Raw genomic sequence first — 16,283 nt, 5'->3', positions numbered from 1 at the left:
GGGTTCACACGGGGAGTTATGCCGGCAGAGTTGGAGCAGCCCATGGCTCCTTGTAGACAAGCCCTGAGTCTTTCTGGCTCAGATCCCGAAAGGTCGGAGAACTCCATGCCTTAGAAACACGTGAGAGATCTAGAACAGATCCCCAGTCTCTGGTGTGTAACAGACAGGAGCTCAGGTAGGAAATGACCGAGCTGCTGGTGCCCGGGAGAAGGAATTGCATGAACGGACGCTGGCAGGAGCGGGTCCCAGACATCTCCATTTTCCCTCCGGCTGCAATGGCTGAATCAGCCTGGCTCTGATGGAGCCAGATCCCTCCTCTGGGGAGCTGTCATGAAGACTTGTTCATCCTCTGGAATTGCAAAGCCGTTCCTGGAGGATTGTACCCACCCCCCGCCCCTGCCCTGGCAGTGAGCTGGAAAAGCCCAGCGGCCTGGGGCTGCCCAGAGCGGGGAATGCCCTCCCCTCCGAGGACTGGAGGGGCTGTGGTTCTCAGCCAAATGCCAAGTGCCATGTCAAGGCTCATGCATCCCGCCTCCGCCCCGCCGTCGGGCAGGCCGGGAGGTGAGCCAGGTTGGGACGTGGGCCTGATCTAGCCCTGCCGGAGAGCATGTTCTCCGCCATGGATCAGGGGTGTGTGTGTGTGGGGGGGGGGGGGGGTGTCACCGAAGGCAGCAGCAGGCACAGTGCTAGGTAGCTGCAAAGCTGTCTTGGCTGGCAGCCAGGCTCTGAGCAAATGTGAGATGCTCATGTAATGCTGGTTTCTGCGAACACGCACCCCTGGCTGTAACGGGGGTTCTGCACCTTCTCACTCCCTTTGTTCCCCGTTTTCCTGGATCCCCCAACGTGGCCCCCTCCCTCGCTGCGTTCTCTGAGCGATTAGCAGAAGTGGGAGGTGGGCACGGGGCCAGCGGAGCCGTCCCACAATTTGCTGAGCTCCTCGCGTGCGAACACAGTAGTCTCAGACCAGGGTTCGAGTCCCGGGAGGGCAGCCGGACTGCTCCCTGGAGAGCATCCCGAGGGAGCAGGGAAATACCTAACACTGAAATGGGCAGAAGCCGAGATAGCTTCTTCCTCCTCCCAAGGTGACACTGTGGAGTGGCGGCCGCCATCTGGGAGGTGGGTTGGGAATTTTCCAACGGAATGTCTTTCCAGCGGAAAATACCTTTGTAGATTCCCAGATTCCAAGGCCTCCTGGATGCCACAGGCCATGGCCCATCCCTAGAAGAATTCCTAGAGCCAATATTATACTTGGTTCCTGTCCGCCGATACTGCAGCCCCCCTACCTCTGGATCTCTGACCACTAGGCCCCACTCTCCTCCCAGAGCTGGGGACAGAACCCAGGCATCCTGACTCCCTGTCCCTTGGACAGTCTTCCCGAAACACTGAAAAAAACCTCCACAAAACAGCTTTATAAAAAGCATATTTGTAAATTTGCAAAGACATCCCGCCTTGGTTTTAAAATCGCCGCTCACGGCAAATCCACCAGGAGCGAGCCCTGGTGAATTGTTCCAACAGCTATTTGCCCTCCCTCTTCGAAAGGGATGGGGTCCCTCCCACCTGAGTTTGGCTTCTGACGGCTTCCGAGCAGAACGGTCGGCGATGAAACGTTGCACAGAAATGTGTCGATTTCCTTGGCGGGGGAGGAAAGGGCAAACCTGCCGTTTGCCGAGATCGGAACATTTTGTTTCGACGTTTTTCGGACGGGCGGGTTGGAATTTTCCCTTCCAAATGGCTCGGTGCTGTGGAGAGATTTCTTTTGCCTTGTAAACATTTGAGCAGGAAGCTTTCCCGTGATGATGTCGAAATGAAACATTTTGATTCGAGTGGGATGTTTTGCTCGGCCCAAAACACAGGGTTTGGGGGGTTGGTGTTTTGGGATTGTCTTACAGAAGGAATTTCTGAATGGTTTTGCTTTCCCGGAGTGGAATTTCCACCCCCAAAGCCATGGAATTTAATTCAACCCCCTGGCTATTTCTCCGTGACCCCTGGGGCGGCGTCCCGGGGCGGCTTAGTGCCCACCGCTCTGGAGTGTCGAAGACAGCTGTTTGCAGCAACAGGAGCTGTGGATGGCTGTAGCCCCCTCAGCCCTCGCAGTTGTGGGGACCCCCTTTGCGGGGACCCGTCGCTGGGTAAGGAGCTGGGTTGTCAGACCAGAGACCAGGCTCCTTGGCTGGATGGGGTTAAATTGGGGAAGCTTTGGTGGAAGCCGGGAGAGCCATGGCCGGCCTCAATCCAGCATCTCTGACAGCTGCCTTGCCCGAGCGCCAGCCGAAGCAGGGGAACCTGCCGCTGAGCCGCATCTGTAACGTGCGAAGCGCCCCGGGGGCATTTTCCATGGGCGTCGCGGGTTCTCGAGGAGGTTGGGCTTGAGGAGGAAGCCGCTTGGCAGCTCACGGGAGCTGAGCCAAGCTCTTGGCATGAAATCTGGCACCAGACAGAACCGAGCACCCTTTGTGGGTGGCGCACCTCAACTGCAGGGGGAACCAGGGGCAGCGTGCCCCGATGGCAGGGGAGAGCCCAGGGTGGCACACCACTATTGCAGGGGGAACCTGGGCAACGTGCCCTGATTGCAGGGGTGGGGGGGAGGACACAAGTTGCGACATGCCCCGATTTTCAGGGGGCACCTGGGGTTGGACCCTCCCCCATTTGCAGGGGGTGGGATCTGGTCCACTGACCTCAGTGGGGTGATGTCAGTTTACACCGCCAGGATCTGGCCCGTAGAAGCCAGGTCTGGGAAGTACCATGTAGTTTCCATTGACGCCCTCTCCTGGGGCCCGCACTGGATTGCCCCTGCAGGGCGTTCCCCGGGGCTTTGGCCTGGCTTGGGTCGCTGCCCCTTCCCTGGCCTTTACCTCCCAGCTGGAGATGGCTTGCTGCTAGGAAACTTCACCTGAAATTCAGTTTCCCCTCTCGCTGGCTGCCCCTCAGTATCTGTCCGTGATGCCCAGCAGGGCTGGAGCAGCCTTGGGGCGGGGGGCAGTTGAGGGGCGGGCGCGGGCAGCAGCTGAGCAGGGCGGGTGGAGGGGCAGGACTAGGGGTGGGAACTCTGTTAGGGGAGTAAAGTTCCCAGGCAGTGAAATGACCCGTGATTAACCTTGATCTCCCCAGCCGTGCGTTCTGCGTCGGCCTCTTCTGTGGGGCCGCAGGGACAGGCGGCGGGATGGGGGAGCCAAGGGAGGTGAAGGGAAGCGCCTTGATGTTCCCGAGCCCGATGGTTTGGTCTCAGATCCGTTGCTCTGTGTGGTTATTCTGCGGTAACGCCAAGCAGCCTCAAGTGAGCTCAGGGCCTTGTTGCGCCAGGCACTGCACATATCTAGTGAGAGATAGTCCATGTCCCAGAGAGATCACAGTTTAAATAGACAAAGGGTGGGAGGGGAAACTGAGGTGCTCAGCGGTGATGGGACTTAGAACTGCCCCAGCCTCTGCAGTGAAATAACAGCAAGGCCTGGGTTCTGGTCCTGGGCATGTCCTCCCCACACACCCCTTGCCTCAGTTTCCCCTCCCACCCCTTTGTGGCTGCTTTGCTTGTCGTGAGCAGTAGGCCAGACCTCCCCCAGTGGCAGGGATGCCTGCTCCTGTTCCCAGAGCTGTCATGGGCGTCCTCGGGCTCCGTTTCGATTTGTTCCTTCACAATTTGGGTTTTGAGTCTAATTTGACATGATGCTGGTTGTTTTTTTCCCCCCGTCAGAAAGTATAATGGCTTGTGAAAGGCTCCATGCCTGGCTAGGGGGTGCTTCTGTCCTACCCGCTGCGCCAGGGCATGCTGGCACCCCGCTGGTGACACAGTGTGTGGGGGGGGAGGCGAAGCAGGAAGGGTGTGGAGAAAGCAGGGTGGGCCATGATCTGGGTGCGAGTCAGTGAGGACCCAAGGACGGGGGATAGAGGACCCAAGGATGCTGGAGGACGATGGCTTTCCTTAGCGCTCCAAAGATCCAGCCAGGTGATGAGAACGGGGGGGCGGGGGGCTAGATGCCACGGTGAAGGGCAGCATGGAAGTGTGGCACAAGCAGGCCGGACGAGGAAGAGGAGTGGGCACTGCAGCTCATCTGCAGCCGAGCGAGGGCCCAGAGAGGCCATGAAAGCAGGGCAGGAGTTTCGATCTGCTTTGGCCTGCGCCGGGGTCCCCATGGTCCGTCACGCTCCGGCCCTTGCCAGCTGCTCACCCGCCATCTCACCACTAGCCAGGAATCTGGCTCAGCCCCTGCGAGGGGCGTCCATGCAGCAGGCTTGGCTTGAGTTGGCAGGGTCTGGTCTCCGAGACCCCCCCTAATGGGAACCTTGATGCTGGAGCCAGTCAGATAAACTCAGGGGCTGGGGAGAGGGAGTGGATTTGTGCCCCTTGGGGAGGGGCGTTGCTTCCTTGGTTAGGTTCACAGTCACTCTGGTAACGAGGCCGTAATTAGCGACGCCAGCCTTGGGTACTGACGCAGTCATTCCCGCCCACCCCCCCGACCTGGGGCCTTGCTGTGGGCTCGGATAACCCACGTGCCTCCTGATGAGAGAGACAGTCCCAGCCCTAAAACGCTCCCAGTCTGAATAGAGAAGGTGTGGGAGGGGAAACTGAGGCATGGGGCGGGGAAGCAGGGGGCTCTGGGTCAGAATAGAGGGTCATGAGCCCAGATGTGTATATGTGGGCAGCCCAGGGCTGGGATAGCAGGGGGCTGGGGGTTGGGATTGAGGGGTACCAGCGGAGCTGGGGGTGTGGGGAGCCCAGGGCCTGGCTGCAGAACAGGAGTGATGCCCCTTGGCAGAGGGGGGGTGGGAAGCTTGCATGTCACCTGCCTATGCCAGCCCTGCTCTCAGCCTTCCCGCTCCTGAGACCTTTCTGCAGAGGCCCTGAGCCGCCCGGGTCCTGTGCTCACTGTGCTGCTACCTGGTGCATTACGGTAGCACCTAGAGGCCCCAAACCAAGATTCGCGGCCCCATTGATCAAGGCTGCACAGACATAGGGCGAGAGGCAGCCCCTCCCCTGCAGAGCTCACAGTCTAAATAGATGAAGGGCGGGAGGGGAAACTGAGGCACGGAGCCAGGAAGGGACTTGCCCCAGGTCACCCAGGAAGGGCAAACTGGGACTTACAGAACCCAGGAGTCCTGAGGCCTTGCTGCTTTTCCAGGTGCCTTTCTCCACAGCGTTTATCGGAGTCCAAGCACCAGGTTACGGGGCGTCTCCTTTCCAGATGAGTTCCTGGCGCCTGGGGCCGGGAGACAATGCTGGGAAACTGCCTCCAACCTCAGTGGGCAATCGGGTGTGTTTGTGGTCTCGCCGCTTGGCAGATCCCGGCGTCTTCATGAGCTGCCTGACGGGTGATTCAGCGTGGGAAGCCCATTATTATTTCTCATCTCTGAAACGAGCCATCATCACCTGGCTTTGTGTCTCGGAAGTGCCTTTCACCGCCCAGACACAGGCAGCTTCTGGGGCCAGTTCACAAACACCCCCCCATCCCTCTGAGCTGGATGTTGAAACCTCACTCCCACAATCCCATTGAGAAGTTGGGGGGCCGGGGAGCCAGACTTTTACCCCATTTGCTCCTATGGAGCAGGGCCTTAGCCCACAAGCTGGCCCACTGAAATCAGTGAGGCTCCCAAATGCTGATCTCTCTGGGCACAGGGATCAGAGTCCAGCTCCGCCCTGCACCCCTGCCTCGCATTTAGCGTGCGTAGTACGGTAGCACCCAAAGGTCCCACCCGAGAGCAGGGCCCCGCTCGTGACAGTCCGAGCCCTGAAGGGCTCACAGTCTGAATAGACAAGGCGTGAGAGGGGAAACTGAGACAGAGAACCGACTTGCCCCAGGTCACCCAGCAGGGGCGTGGCAGGGCCAGGAATGGACCCAGCCACTTGCTGTTGTGTTAGGTGGCAGGTTGTGAGGTTTCACTGCCAAAAACCCAAGACACCTTGTTTCTGCTGTGGCCCAAGGCTCCTCTCGTCCCTGGCGTGGCTCCGATGCCCCCAGCTGCTGGTGGTGGGGCGGGGGGGGCGAGCTGAGCACCCTCCAAACTCAGCTCAGGAGTGGGGCAGTCTTGGCCTGGCTGAGCTAACAGGACTCTTCCCTCTCCAGCCCCATCTGCAGGGAGGCTGGTCCCTGAGCCCCGATCAGAGCAACTCATTAGCAATCATGGAGAACTCTTGGTGTTTATTAAACACCTTCCTATCAGCCCTCTGGCCATCCTGCGCGGCGCGGTCCCTGAATTCCTGGCCGAGGGGGTTATTGTCGGTGGCTTTCCGCAGTCCATTCTCCATTGCAGCAGCCTCCGTGGGGCGGGACATGCAAAGGGCTGTAGAGGCAGTACAGGCTAGTGGCTAGAGCAGCAGACTGGGAGTGCGGGGCTCTGTCCCTCGTGAGAGCTGGGATGAGGCAATTGGGCTCACCTGTGAAGCAGGACCAGCAGCGTTAGCCCTTTGGCCTGAGCCGTGCAGCCAATTGCTGGGCCTGGCCGATGCTCCGAGTCAGGACACAGCCCCTGTCCCTGAATGCAGCGGGACAAACCACAGCAAGCGTTTCCTTGCTCAGAAATCCCCAGGTCTGCTCTCCAGCAGGCTCTGTGCCCAAGGAGAGCTGTCTCTCTGCGACTTGCTCACAACTCCTGCTCCTGGCTTCCTTTGCCTCACGGAGACCCCTCAGCCCACACGGCTCTGCTATGACCTGCCCCGGGGCTACTGCCTTGGCTGGAATTGCTCCTTCTCATGGCCACCCCTCAGCTTTAATGGCTTTGGATCTAAGGTGACTCAGCTGAGGGCAGCTTCTAAGCACCTCCCAGCACCACGGTGATAAACAGGGAGCACCTGGGCTGGAAGAAACCAAGGCCTTGTTTAGGGCTAAAGAAGGCCACCCTCCCTTCCCGTGACGAGCAAATGCAGGAAAAGTCCAGGGCAGCTCAGCTGGGCTTTTTGGTGAAAACGCCTGAGCATGGAAGTGCTCCTCTAGCGTTATTTAGATGTGTTACGGTAACAGCTAGTGGAGGGGGGGAGCATTGTGCTAGGTGCTGTACAAACACAGACTGAGAGATATTCCCTGATCCCAAGAGCTCATGGTTTAGATGGCTACGTGTGGGAGGGGAAACTGAGGCACGGGGCAGGTTTTTTTTTCACTTTACAAAAGAGCTAAATATCATTACCCCCATTAGTACAGGCAGGTAAACCGAGGCACAGAGCAGCGTCGTGACCTGCCCAAAGGCAGTGGCAAGGCTGGGAACAGAACCCAAGTGTCCTTAGTCCCCAGGGAGAGCCTCTACCCACTAGACCTCACTGCCCCTTGGTTCCCTGCAGCGACGGGTTAATAAGACGTACAGTGCCCCTTCCAGCCCAAACGGGTCGTATCAGTAGCCGCCTGCCCGGCCCCAGGGAGCTGTTCCTGAGGCTGAGGAACGAGAGGGAATCAGAAGCACAGAAGCATGAGGCGGGCGACCCGGCTGGGTGAACAAGGAGGCAGAGCAGAGCCAGGCCTTGGTCTCCGGAAGGCTTTCTGCGGCACAACCTACCTGCTGGCAGAGGGGGACACTGGCCTGTCCTGAAGGCAGGGAGCCAGGGGGTTCGTGCCATGTCCCAGCGGGCACACAGCATGCGGCGACAGGGACCTGGCCATCCCTGCCTGGCAGATCCAGCATATAGACATGAACGCCCAGGCATCCCTGCGCCGGTCCCTTTGATGCCCTGCGTCGGCTCCCCCTCCACGCAGCGGGGGTGCTAATCAGGGACGGCGTCCCCGCGGCACGCCGGTTCTGTAACAGCCAGGCTTGCCTTTGATCTCCGCTGACTGGCATTTCAAACGCCGCAGCCTGGGAGAAGCGACCGGCAGGAGGCTTAGACAGACAGAGCACGCGGCGGGGAAGGGATTGCGGAGGGGGATTAAAAAGGTGTTTTGTCTGGGCACCGTGGCACCGAGGGAGCTGTTGGCTTCCATCAGCCACAGAGCCACACACACATTGCGTGGCGGTGCCCCTCCTCCTCCCGGCGCAGGGGAGCTCAGCTCCAGCATTTGGGGTGTAATGGGGCGCTGGCTGCCTGCCCGTGGGGGCACAGTGGGGAGACACACAACAGGTCTGGGGCTGTCAGGTGCTCATTCCCTTGTTTCGCCCGCCTCAGCACTGTGCGTCTGCTGGAACGAGGGCTCTGGGAGGAGCTAGGTAGGGCTGGGATTTTGGAAATCTCTGGGTGTTGGAGCCAAGGGGTGTCAGCGGGTGCCCGACCTGCTTTTGGAGAATCTCAGCCTCGGTGGGAACATGCTCTAGCTCACCCACCAGATATGGGCTGGACGTAGGAATCCCAGGGGAAGAGCCTCTGGCAGGTCAGCCTAGATGCCCACACTGGTTCCTTCTGGTCTCAACTCAATGCCAGCCTGGCCACCTTGGAGGGCCAAAGCCCAGATCCTCATTAGGCACCTCAATACCTTGTTAGGATCTGGGCCCAAGCCCCCACTATGGGACGCCCCGGGCAGCGCCAGTGTAAGTTACCCAAACCGCCCACGGCCGATATCCCTCAGCCCTAGGGAACCCTCTCCGGGCTCCAGAGGGGAGTTCGCTCTGTGCTCCCTGCTGAAGCAGCCGACAAGCCCAATGCCCAGCGTGGCGATGGGTTTTGTGAGGTGGGCACTGTACCACAGCCAACAGTCATTATCTCTCTGAACTGTGGTTGTGCCAGGAGACCCTAGTCAGGGATTGGGGCCGTTACCCTGGGTGCAGTATGGTTCTTTCCCCAAAGAGACAGCAGGCAGGCCCGACAGAAGGAGAGAGCCCAAGCTGGTACCGTTGGCACGGATCATCCTCCAGCCATGGCGGCGTCTCCCCAGCCCTGCCCGTGGCTGGTGGTTCCGTGCCCTTGTGCCAAGCCCCTGCCTCCATCCCAAGGGGCGTAGATTGCGAGTGGCTAGGACGGCCTTCTTTCCCGGCTATCCCAGAGCAATAGAGATGAAGGCCTAGATCCTCAATGGTATGTAAGTGCCTAACTCCCATTGGTTTCAGTGGGAGTTAGGTGCCTAAATTCCATGGCCGTATCTTAGGCTTTAGCATCCTCCGGAGAGCAAGAGCCCTGCTTTGCCCTCAGCCTCGGCTCCCGCCCGTGACCACTGCTCTGAATCCCTCCTTAGGACTGTCACAGGGTGAGCTGGCCCTTTAAGGGGAGGCGGGCTCAGCCACACCTGGGCCAGGTGTCGCCTGATCCCTGCAGGCCCTCTGGCCCTAAAGGGACTGACCTGAGCCCCTCCCCTCACTTGGGAAGGGGGATAAATCCCTGCTCCCCTTAAAGGGCCAGCTCGTCCTGTGATGAGGACCTGGAGCTGGGGGCGGGGGCTTTCAAAGCCAGCTGGCTAATTCCTTTCCCGCTAATCAGATTTGTCTTGCAGCCCTGGCAGCCGGGGCTGGGGCAGTCAGCTCTCACGTTCCAGGGCCTACGCTGATCTCTCGGCCCCGGGGGTCAGGAAGGAATCCCAGCCCCCGCCCCACGTGCAGCAGTGCCCCGCTGGCCAGGTGCATGCTGGGCTTTTCTTCCCACCGCGCAGCAGATATTGGCGGCTGCTGGGAGCAAGATGCCGAACCTGCCGGGCCAATCGCGGCGGCTGAGTTTGCCCCAGTCGCGGGAGCTGATTTGCTGCTTGAGCGGTTCCGCACCAATCAGGCTGGGGGAGGGGTGATGTCATAGCCGGGAAGGGTTGTTACTAGTGCCGAGGCAGGATTTGCCCAGCAATACGGTGGCTGAGCATTGCAGCAATAGCTTACGAAAGGCCTGCCGGGTCGGGGGGGTCAGCATCCCCATTGCTCCCTGTCGCGGATAAAGGTGCACACGCATCTTTGCACGACTTTGAAGTGCTGCACGGACACTTTGCACGCGTGCTGCCCAGCCCGGTACGTGCACGCCCGGCTTCCAGGGCGGGGCCCCAATCAAGCATCCTTCAGGGCAAAGGGAGACCGAATCCACCAAGCAGCGATTTGCCCCGACCGGGTGCAAGGCCCCGGGCAAAGGAGAATTAGGTCCCGTCTGGCTGCCACGGGTCCAGGTGGTGGCATGCCGCTGAGCCAAAGGGCATCAGGGAAAGTCCTGGCTGGCGGGACCCATCCGGCTGTGACGTAGTTCTCCAGCACTTCATCTGGGGCCAGGCTTTCAAAAGAGCTCAGGTCCTTTCGAGGCACCTGAATAGCCCAGGGTGACCCCCCCCCCCACGGCTGGATTATCAGAAGAGCCCAGCAAATGTTGGGTGCTTCTCTCTGGGGGGGCTGTCGAGACAAGGGAGCAAGCAGACGGTGGCTGAAGTGGTGCAAAAGGAAGCAGGGGGTTTGTAGCTCTCCAACCCAAAGTGATGTACAGCCCCGGGATCAACCCCAGGCAGCCTGCCCTGCATTGGTTTCCTCCGACCCCTGGCAAAGCTGCATGGCAGAAACCTCGAAGGACGTTCACTGTGCTGTTGCCCATGGTCCTGCTCTAATTGGTGCTGGGATTCTCCTTCGTTAACACTAAGGGTGGGGGGGCGGGTTGTGTCAGGGGAAAGCTCAGTGACACTTGTCAGGCGCCCAGCCAAGCGCGACCGATCCAGTGGCTGCCTGCAGGTGCCAGACTGTGGCTTCTCCCAGCCCGCTTGATGCTGTCACCCAAGGGCCATGTGCCAGGGAGGAGGGGGAGGGGGGCTGCCTGCCCTCCCTCCACCTCCCCCCCCCACCTGCAAGCTTGGCGTTGTGTTTGCCATCTGGGCACGGCCGGGGGGGCAGCGTCTGAGGCTCAGTCCCGAGCTCCCTGCTCCGCTGCAGGCGGTCCCTGCTGCTGCCCCGGCCCAGTCCTTATCGCAGGCCGCAATCCCTCACATGTGACTGTGTCCCCAGCAGGGGGCAGCGTCTCCCGTGAGGCCTGGGCAAGGGGGCAGGGTGCAGAGCTGGTGCCACGTGCCCGTAGGGAGCAGCGTGGGTCTGAGTGGGGGGCATCAGGAGCTACCCAAGAGCACGATTTCTTTGAGGATTGGCCTGGCCGCTTCCCGGGATCCAGGCTCCCCGTCCAGCCCCTAACTGAGAGGTCGGGGCATCTGCCTCGTTCAGGGCTGGTGGTTCCTGAATACTCGGAGCCCAGGGGTTCCCCGCCTCTGCTCTGAACCCCAGTAGCTTCCCAGCTTCGGGGCAGGCCACGAGCAATCCAGATTTTGCATCCTTGCCGGCGTGGGGCATCCAAGGAGTCCTCCGCTGGTTGTGTCTGCTCAGTTTTGGGCTAGAGTCCTGTCATCGGTGTGTTCGGGGGGCCATGGCAAGCGACCTCCTTTGGTGACTGTTCGAGCTGCACTTACATAACAACCCGAGATGATGGCACCAGTCCGGGGCAGAGAGAGCCAAGCCTGTCGCTGTGACTCACGGCACCAGGCAGTCACCGAGTCAAGGCAGCCGCGGGGGGAGAGGAGGGCGGATGGCAGAGACAGCCTCGCTGGATTCTTCGGCTAACCCAGACCTTTGCCCCTGCTTTCTGGTGTCTCCCTGATACGATGGATGGGGGGCAGTTTACTGGTCTCCTGCCCGCCCTCCCCATCTGTCCCTGTGTCCCTGCAGCACTGGGATAGTCAGAGGTTCCTAAGGAAGTTAGGCACACAACTGGCTTTCACTGGGGCTTGGGCTGCTCTTCCTCCTGAGTGCCTTTGAAAAAGTCCTCCCTGGAGAAGAGGGCCGGCCCAGTGGTGAGGGCGCTTCGGAGAGCCGGATTTGATGCCCTTTGCTCTACCACCTCGGGCAAGTCACTTAGCTATTCTGTGCCTCAGTTTCCCCGTCTTAAAAACAGGGATAACACTCCCCATACCTCACGGGGGGGGGGGGGGGAAACGGGACGGGATGGAGGGTTTGAAGAGCATGAGGTGTTCAGATAAGGTGGTGCTGGGAACCATATGGGAACCCGACAAGATAGCCATGGACGTGCCTGACCAGGAGGTTAGGAGGGTCGGGTAGCATCCTCCATCAGGGGCCAGGGCATGAGTGAGAGACGCCCCTAGGTGGGGGTGGCAGGGCTCTCAGCTGGTTGGAGTGGGGTGGCACCAGCTGGAAGCCGTCCAACGTGGGGCCAGCGGCCAGCGTGGCTGCACCCGCGGGAATCTGGCTGTCAGGCAACACCCTCAGCTCCAGGAATCCAGAGCCAGCGGGCCTGTAGCCTTGGCCCTTGTCTCTCCGGGTCGCTCGGCAACGCGCTGGGCACTGTTGCTTAGCAACAGTTCCATGGTAACAGAGAGACGGAGCGAGTTCCGTCGTGCGGTGCCGTGGAGCCCGGCTGGGCGCAGCCCGTGGCAGGGCCTGTCCCACCGGCGGCCGCCTGGGCCCAGAGTCGCCCCAGAGTCACCTGCCCTGGAGCCCAGACCCTGGGCCGGGGCAAACCGGCAGAGAAAGGACATTAACACCCCCCCCTGCCCCCCAGCTGTCTGCTTCGCAGGCAAGACCCCGTCACTGGGAGTCAAATCCAGCCAGACACAGCACCGGGTGGATGCCGCCCTCGCTTTCCACAGGGGCGGCATCCATGCTGGTCTATATGGGGAGGGGTGCCGTATATATGGGGCTAGTACATATAGTGAGACTGGGTCCTGGATCCATGCTGGGCTATACGGGGCAGTGGGGTATATATGGGGCTGGTATCTGTCGTGTTTGTGATGCACAGCAGAGTGTATATGGGGCAGTATGTACAGTGTAGCCCAGGACCACGTCCACGCTGTTGCGTCCAGAGCCAGGGGGTCTGTGGGGTGGTGCCGGGGGGTCTGTGGGGTGGTGCAGATCCCAGGGCCGTGGGGACCCCCCATGTAAATGCCGCGATGGAGTTTTGCTCTGGTCGCTTTCCTGCACTGCTCTCCAGCCGCTGATCCATGCCTCTGTCATCCAGGGCTCAATAACCCAGTGTCTCCCCGAGCGGCCAGGCCTGTGTGTAAATAGCCTCTCTGTGCCGCGGCTCCGCGTCCGGGCGCCCCGTGGCTCCATTCAGCTTCCAATGTAAAGACCCAGGCTCCAGGCCCTGCCGTCCCCAGGCTGGCACAGCCCTCTCCCCTGCCTCCGTTTCCCACTCCCAGCGGTGGGGGGTAATACTGACCACAGCACGGGGGAACTGCTCCCGAAGCAGAGCGGCGTGCCCCGTTGGCCAGGGCAGCACTGGATGACGGCAGCTGGGTACGCACCGAGGGGGCCTGATCCGGACCCCCGGCGCCTGCCTCAAGGCCCCTTTGCACCAGTCTGGCTGGTGTAAAGACGCCAGAGTGCAGTGTTGGGCCCAAGGTTAGAGGCAGGGGAGGATCAGGCCCTGGGTGCCAACAACGCTCAGATCCTCGATGTAAATGCCCCTGCTCCCGTCCCTGTCTCTCTCCGTGTCACTCCAGCCCCGAGTGAACCCGAAGCCCTGTCCTGGCCTGCTCGGGGAGGCGCTGCTGTTCAGGTCGGCAGGGTGGTCTTGAGTGGCTGCTCATGCATCCGTCCCTGGCCCGCCCTGCCCCCCCCGCCCCCGCAGACCTGGCACCCACCAGCTGCCCAAGGCGCCGTGAAACATCAAGCGGAGCCAGCCTCCCCCAGGCGCAGCGCAATGCATCACGATCCACGGCCTGCGTCCGCAGCCCAGCCGGCCAGGGAGCGGGACTGGGCGGGAAGGAGCCAGCGGTTCCGTCTCGGGGCAGCTCTGCGGGAAACGGGGCTCAGGCCACAGTAATAAGCGTTAATGGAACGATCAGCCCGGCAGAGCATGGGCATTCGGGAGCCGTGCAGCATGGAAAGGGTTAAACACACACACAAACACACACACACACACACACACACACACCATTCCTCCACTCCTCCATCTATCTATCCCCATACACCCCATCTGTCTCTCTCTCAGACGTGCCCATCACTCCGGGCTCAAGGCCTTTGCACTAGGAATGCACGATGCCCGCCTGGCTCCGTGGAAGAACTGGCACCTGGCTGGGACCCACGCACTCGCCCAGGCCTGCCGTTGGCTCATGCCAGCCCTTTGTGCTCCCACCGTCACCTCCTCTTCCGTCCCCTTGCAACGCTTGCTCCCTCAGGCCCCGTCCTTCTCCTCCGGGGTGGCGTTGCCCCCACGCGGCTCCTGCCAGGGCCGGTTGGCAGCTGCCCGCCCTACCGCAAGGGCGCACAGAGCTGCCTTTTGTTCTGGTGTGCGTGGCTGGGAGACTGGCCCTGATGACCGTCGCCTCTCTGCCCGGGGGACCCGGTGCCATGGCGGGATCTGAGCCCTCTGCCCCAAACTCCCTGGTGGTTCAGAGCCGGGTCCGTCCCTTCATCAGAGCGGGCTGGGGCTCTGTAGCCGGGGGGAGCGGGAGCCAGCACTGAGCTGCCTGGCCCACCGGGCATCTCCGTGGTCCTCATGCCCCCTTTCTTTCTCTCCTCAGAGGCCATAGCAAACAGCCAGGAATGGACCCTCAGCCGCTCCGTCCCGGAGCTCAGACTGGTAGGTGTCTCGTCGCCCCCCCCAGCCACCGAGCGGCGGGACGTACGGAAACATGGGATTTATGGCAGTGAGACCTGACCCCGAGGCCTGGGTCCCCCCCACACCACCGTTCTGCTGGTGCCCCTCAATCCCGACCCCCAGCCCTGGCTCCCTCCCCCCCCGCCCACTGGGTGCCCCTCAATCCCGACCCCCAGCCCTGGCTTCTCCCCCCCCCCGCCCACCGGGTGCCCCTCAATCACGACCCCCAGCCCTGGCTCCCTCCCCACCATCTGCCCACCATTCTGCCAGTGCCCCTCAATCCCATCCCCCAGCCCTGGCTTCCTCCCCCCCCGCCCACTGGGTGCCCCTCAGTCCTGACCTGCAGCCCTGGGGTCCCCCCCACAGCTCTGCTGGTGCCCCTCAATCACAACCTGCAGCCCCCTGCTAGCCCAGCCCTTTGCTCCCCCTCCCAGCTCTGCGGTGCCCCTCGATCCCGACCCGCAGCCCCCAGTCCTGGGCTCCCCCCCAGCTCTGCAGTGCCCCTCAATCCCGACCCGCAGCCTCCAGTCCTGGGCTCCTCCCCTCAGCTCTGCCGGTGCCCCTCAATCCCTACCCATAGCCCCCAGTCTTGGGATCCTGCCCCCCCAGCTCTGCTGGTGCCCCTCAGTCCCCACCCGCAGCCCCCTGCTAGCCCATTTCACTGTTAATGCCTCATGGCACCGAGCCTGGCAGCTCACACTTGGCCTTGGTTCAGGTGCCCGAGCTCAGAGGCCCCTTGACTTGTGCTGTGGGTTGCGCCCGGGTGGGCTGTGGAGTCGGATGCCACCCCAGGCCTGCTCCAGGACACGTGGCGCTCCCAGCCCAGCCACAGGGGGCAGCAGAGAGCCCTGGGGGCCCCCCCAATGGGGGCTGGGGGAGGGATTGGGGGTGCATGGGGCCCCCGGACACAGGGGAGCTCCTTCCCCCTAGGGGGGCGGGCTGGGCACTGGCTCAACACCTTGGCCAGTGACCCCTGGGGGCTGTGCTTGGGGGGGAGTGGGCGTGACTGGAGTGGGAGGGCCGGGGGGGACGGGGGGGCACTGTCTAGCACAGGACTGAGCATGGCCTGCCATGACCTCTGCCCTTTGGCCTCCCAGGGCGTCCTGGGCAGCATGAAGAGCGGGAAGTCGGCCCTCGTCCATCGCTTCCTCACCGGCTCCTACCTGGGCCTGGAGCCAGCCGAGAGTGAGTACCAGGGCGGGGAGGGGGGTCCACCCTGGTCTGGCCCTGCCTCGGGCTGCTCCGCTCCTTTAGGGCCCTGCAGAGACCAGCAGGGGCATGTCCGGGGCGGTAAATCCAACTCTTCCCTCGGGCCTGGGCATCCAGCCAGCAGAGCGGAGAACGTGCCGGTTCCGTGGCCAGGTCCTGGCGGTTCCGTGGCCAGATCTTGGTGCTTCCACAGCCAAACTGTGCCGGTTCCGTGGCCAGGTCCTGGCGGTTCCGTGGCCAGATCTTGGTGCTTCCACGGCCAAACTGTGCCGGTTCCATGGCCAGGTCCTGGTGGTTCCGTGGCCAGATCTTGGTGCTTCCATGGCCAAACTGTGCCAGTTCCGTGGCCAGGCCCTGGCGGTTCCACGGCCAAACTGTGCCGGTTCCTTGGCCAGATCCTGCCAGTTCCATGGCCAGATTGTGCTGGTTTTGCGGCCAGATCCTGCCACTATGACCAGACCGTGCCCATTCCGGAGTCTGAATGTGCCCGTCAGCCTAATTTTTGCCATACCTGGATTTTCTCCTAACTGGGCACGTCCCAGCTGGGCACCCTGACCTCTCCCCTCCTCCCCCGCTAGCCCCAGGTGAGAGGGCCCTATCAGGTACATTGTGGGAAGCACCCAGCCTTGGCTCTGTCCCACCTGGGCCCCCCTGGCTGGCTCGGTGGATC

At 61.8% G+C, this 16,283-nt stretch overlaps 1 protein-coding gene across 4 annotated transcripts in view; it reads left to right on the top strand.

Moving 5' to 3' along the window:
- Positions 1–16,283, top strand: part of AGAP2 (ArfGAP with GTPase domain, ankyrin repeat and PH domain 2) — a 58,011-nt gene that overhangs the window by 26,317 nt on the left and 15,411 nt on the right. For all 4 annotated transcript variants that reach the window (XM_075121414.1, XM_075121413.1, XM_075121412.1 and 1 more), the window contains exons 2-3: positions 14,328–14,386; positions 15,502–15,589. In XM_075121414.1, the coding sequence (XP_074977515.1) occupies positions 14,328–14,386; positions 15,502–15,589 (147 nt within the window). The remainder of the gene's footprint in view (positions 1–14,327; positions 14,387–15,501; positions 15,590–16,283) is intronic.

The sequence above is a fragment of the Caretta caretta genome, chromosome 20 (genome assembly GCF_965140235.1).
Source record: "Caretta caretta isolate rCarCar2 chromosome 20, rCarCar1.hap1, whole genome shotgun sequence".
NCBI lineage: Eukaryota > Metazoa > Chordata > Testudines > Cheloniidae > Caretta > Caretta caretta.
This window is presented reverse-complemented; position numbering and strand designations above follow the sequence as displayed.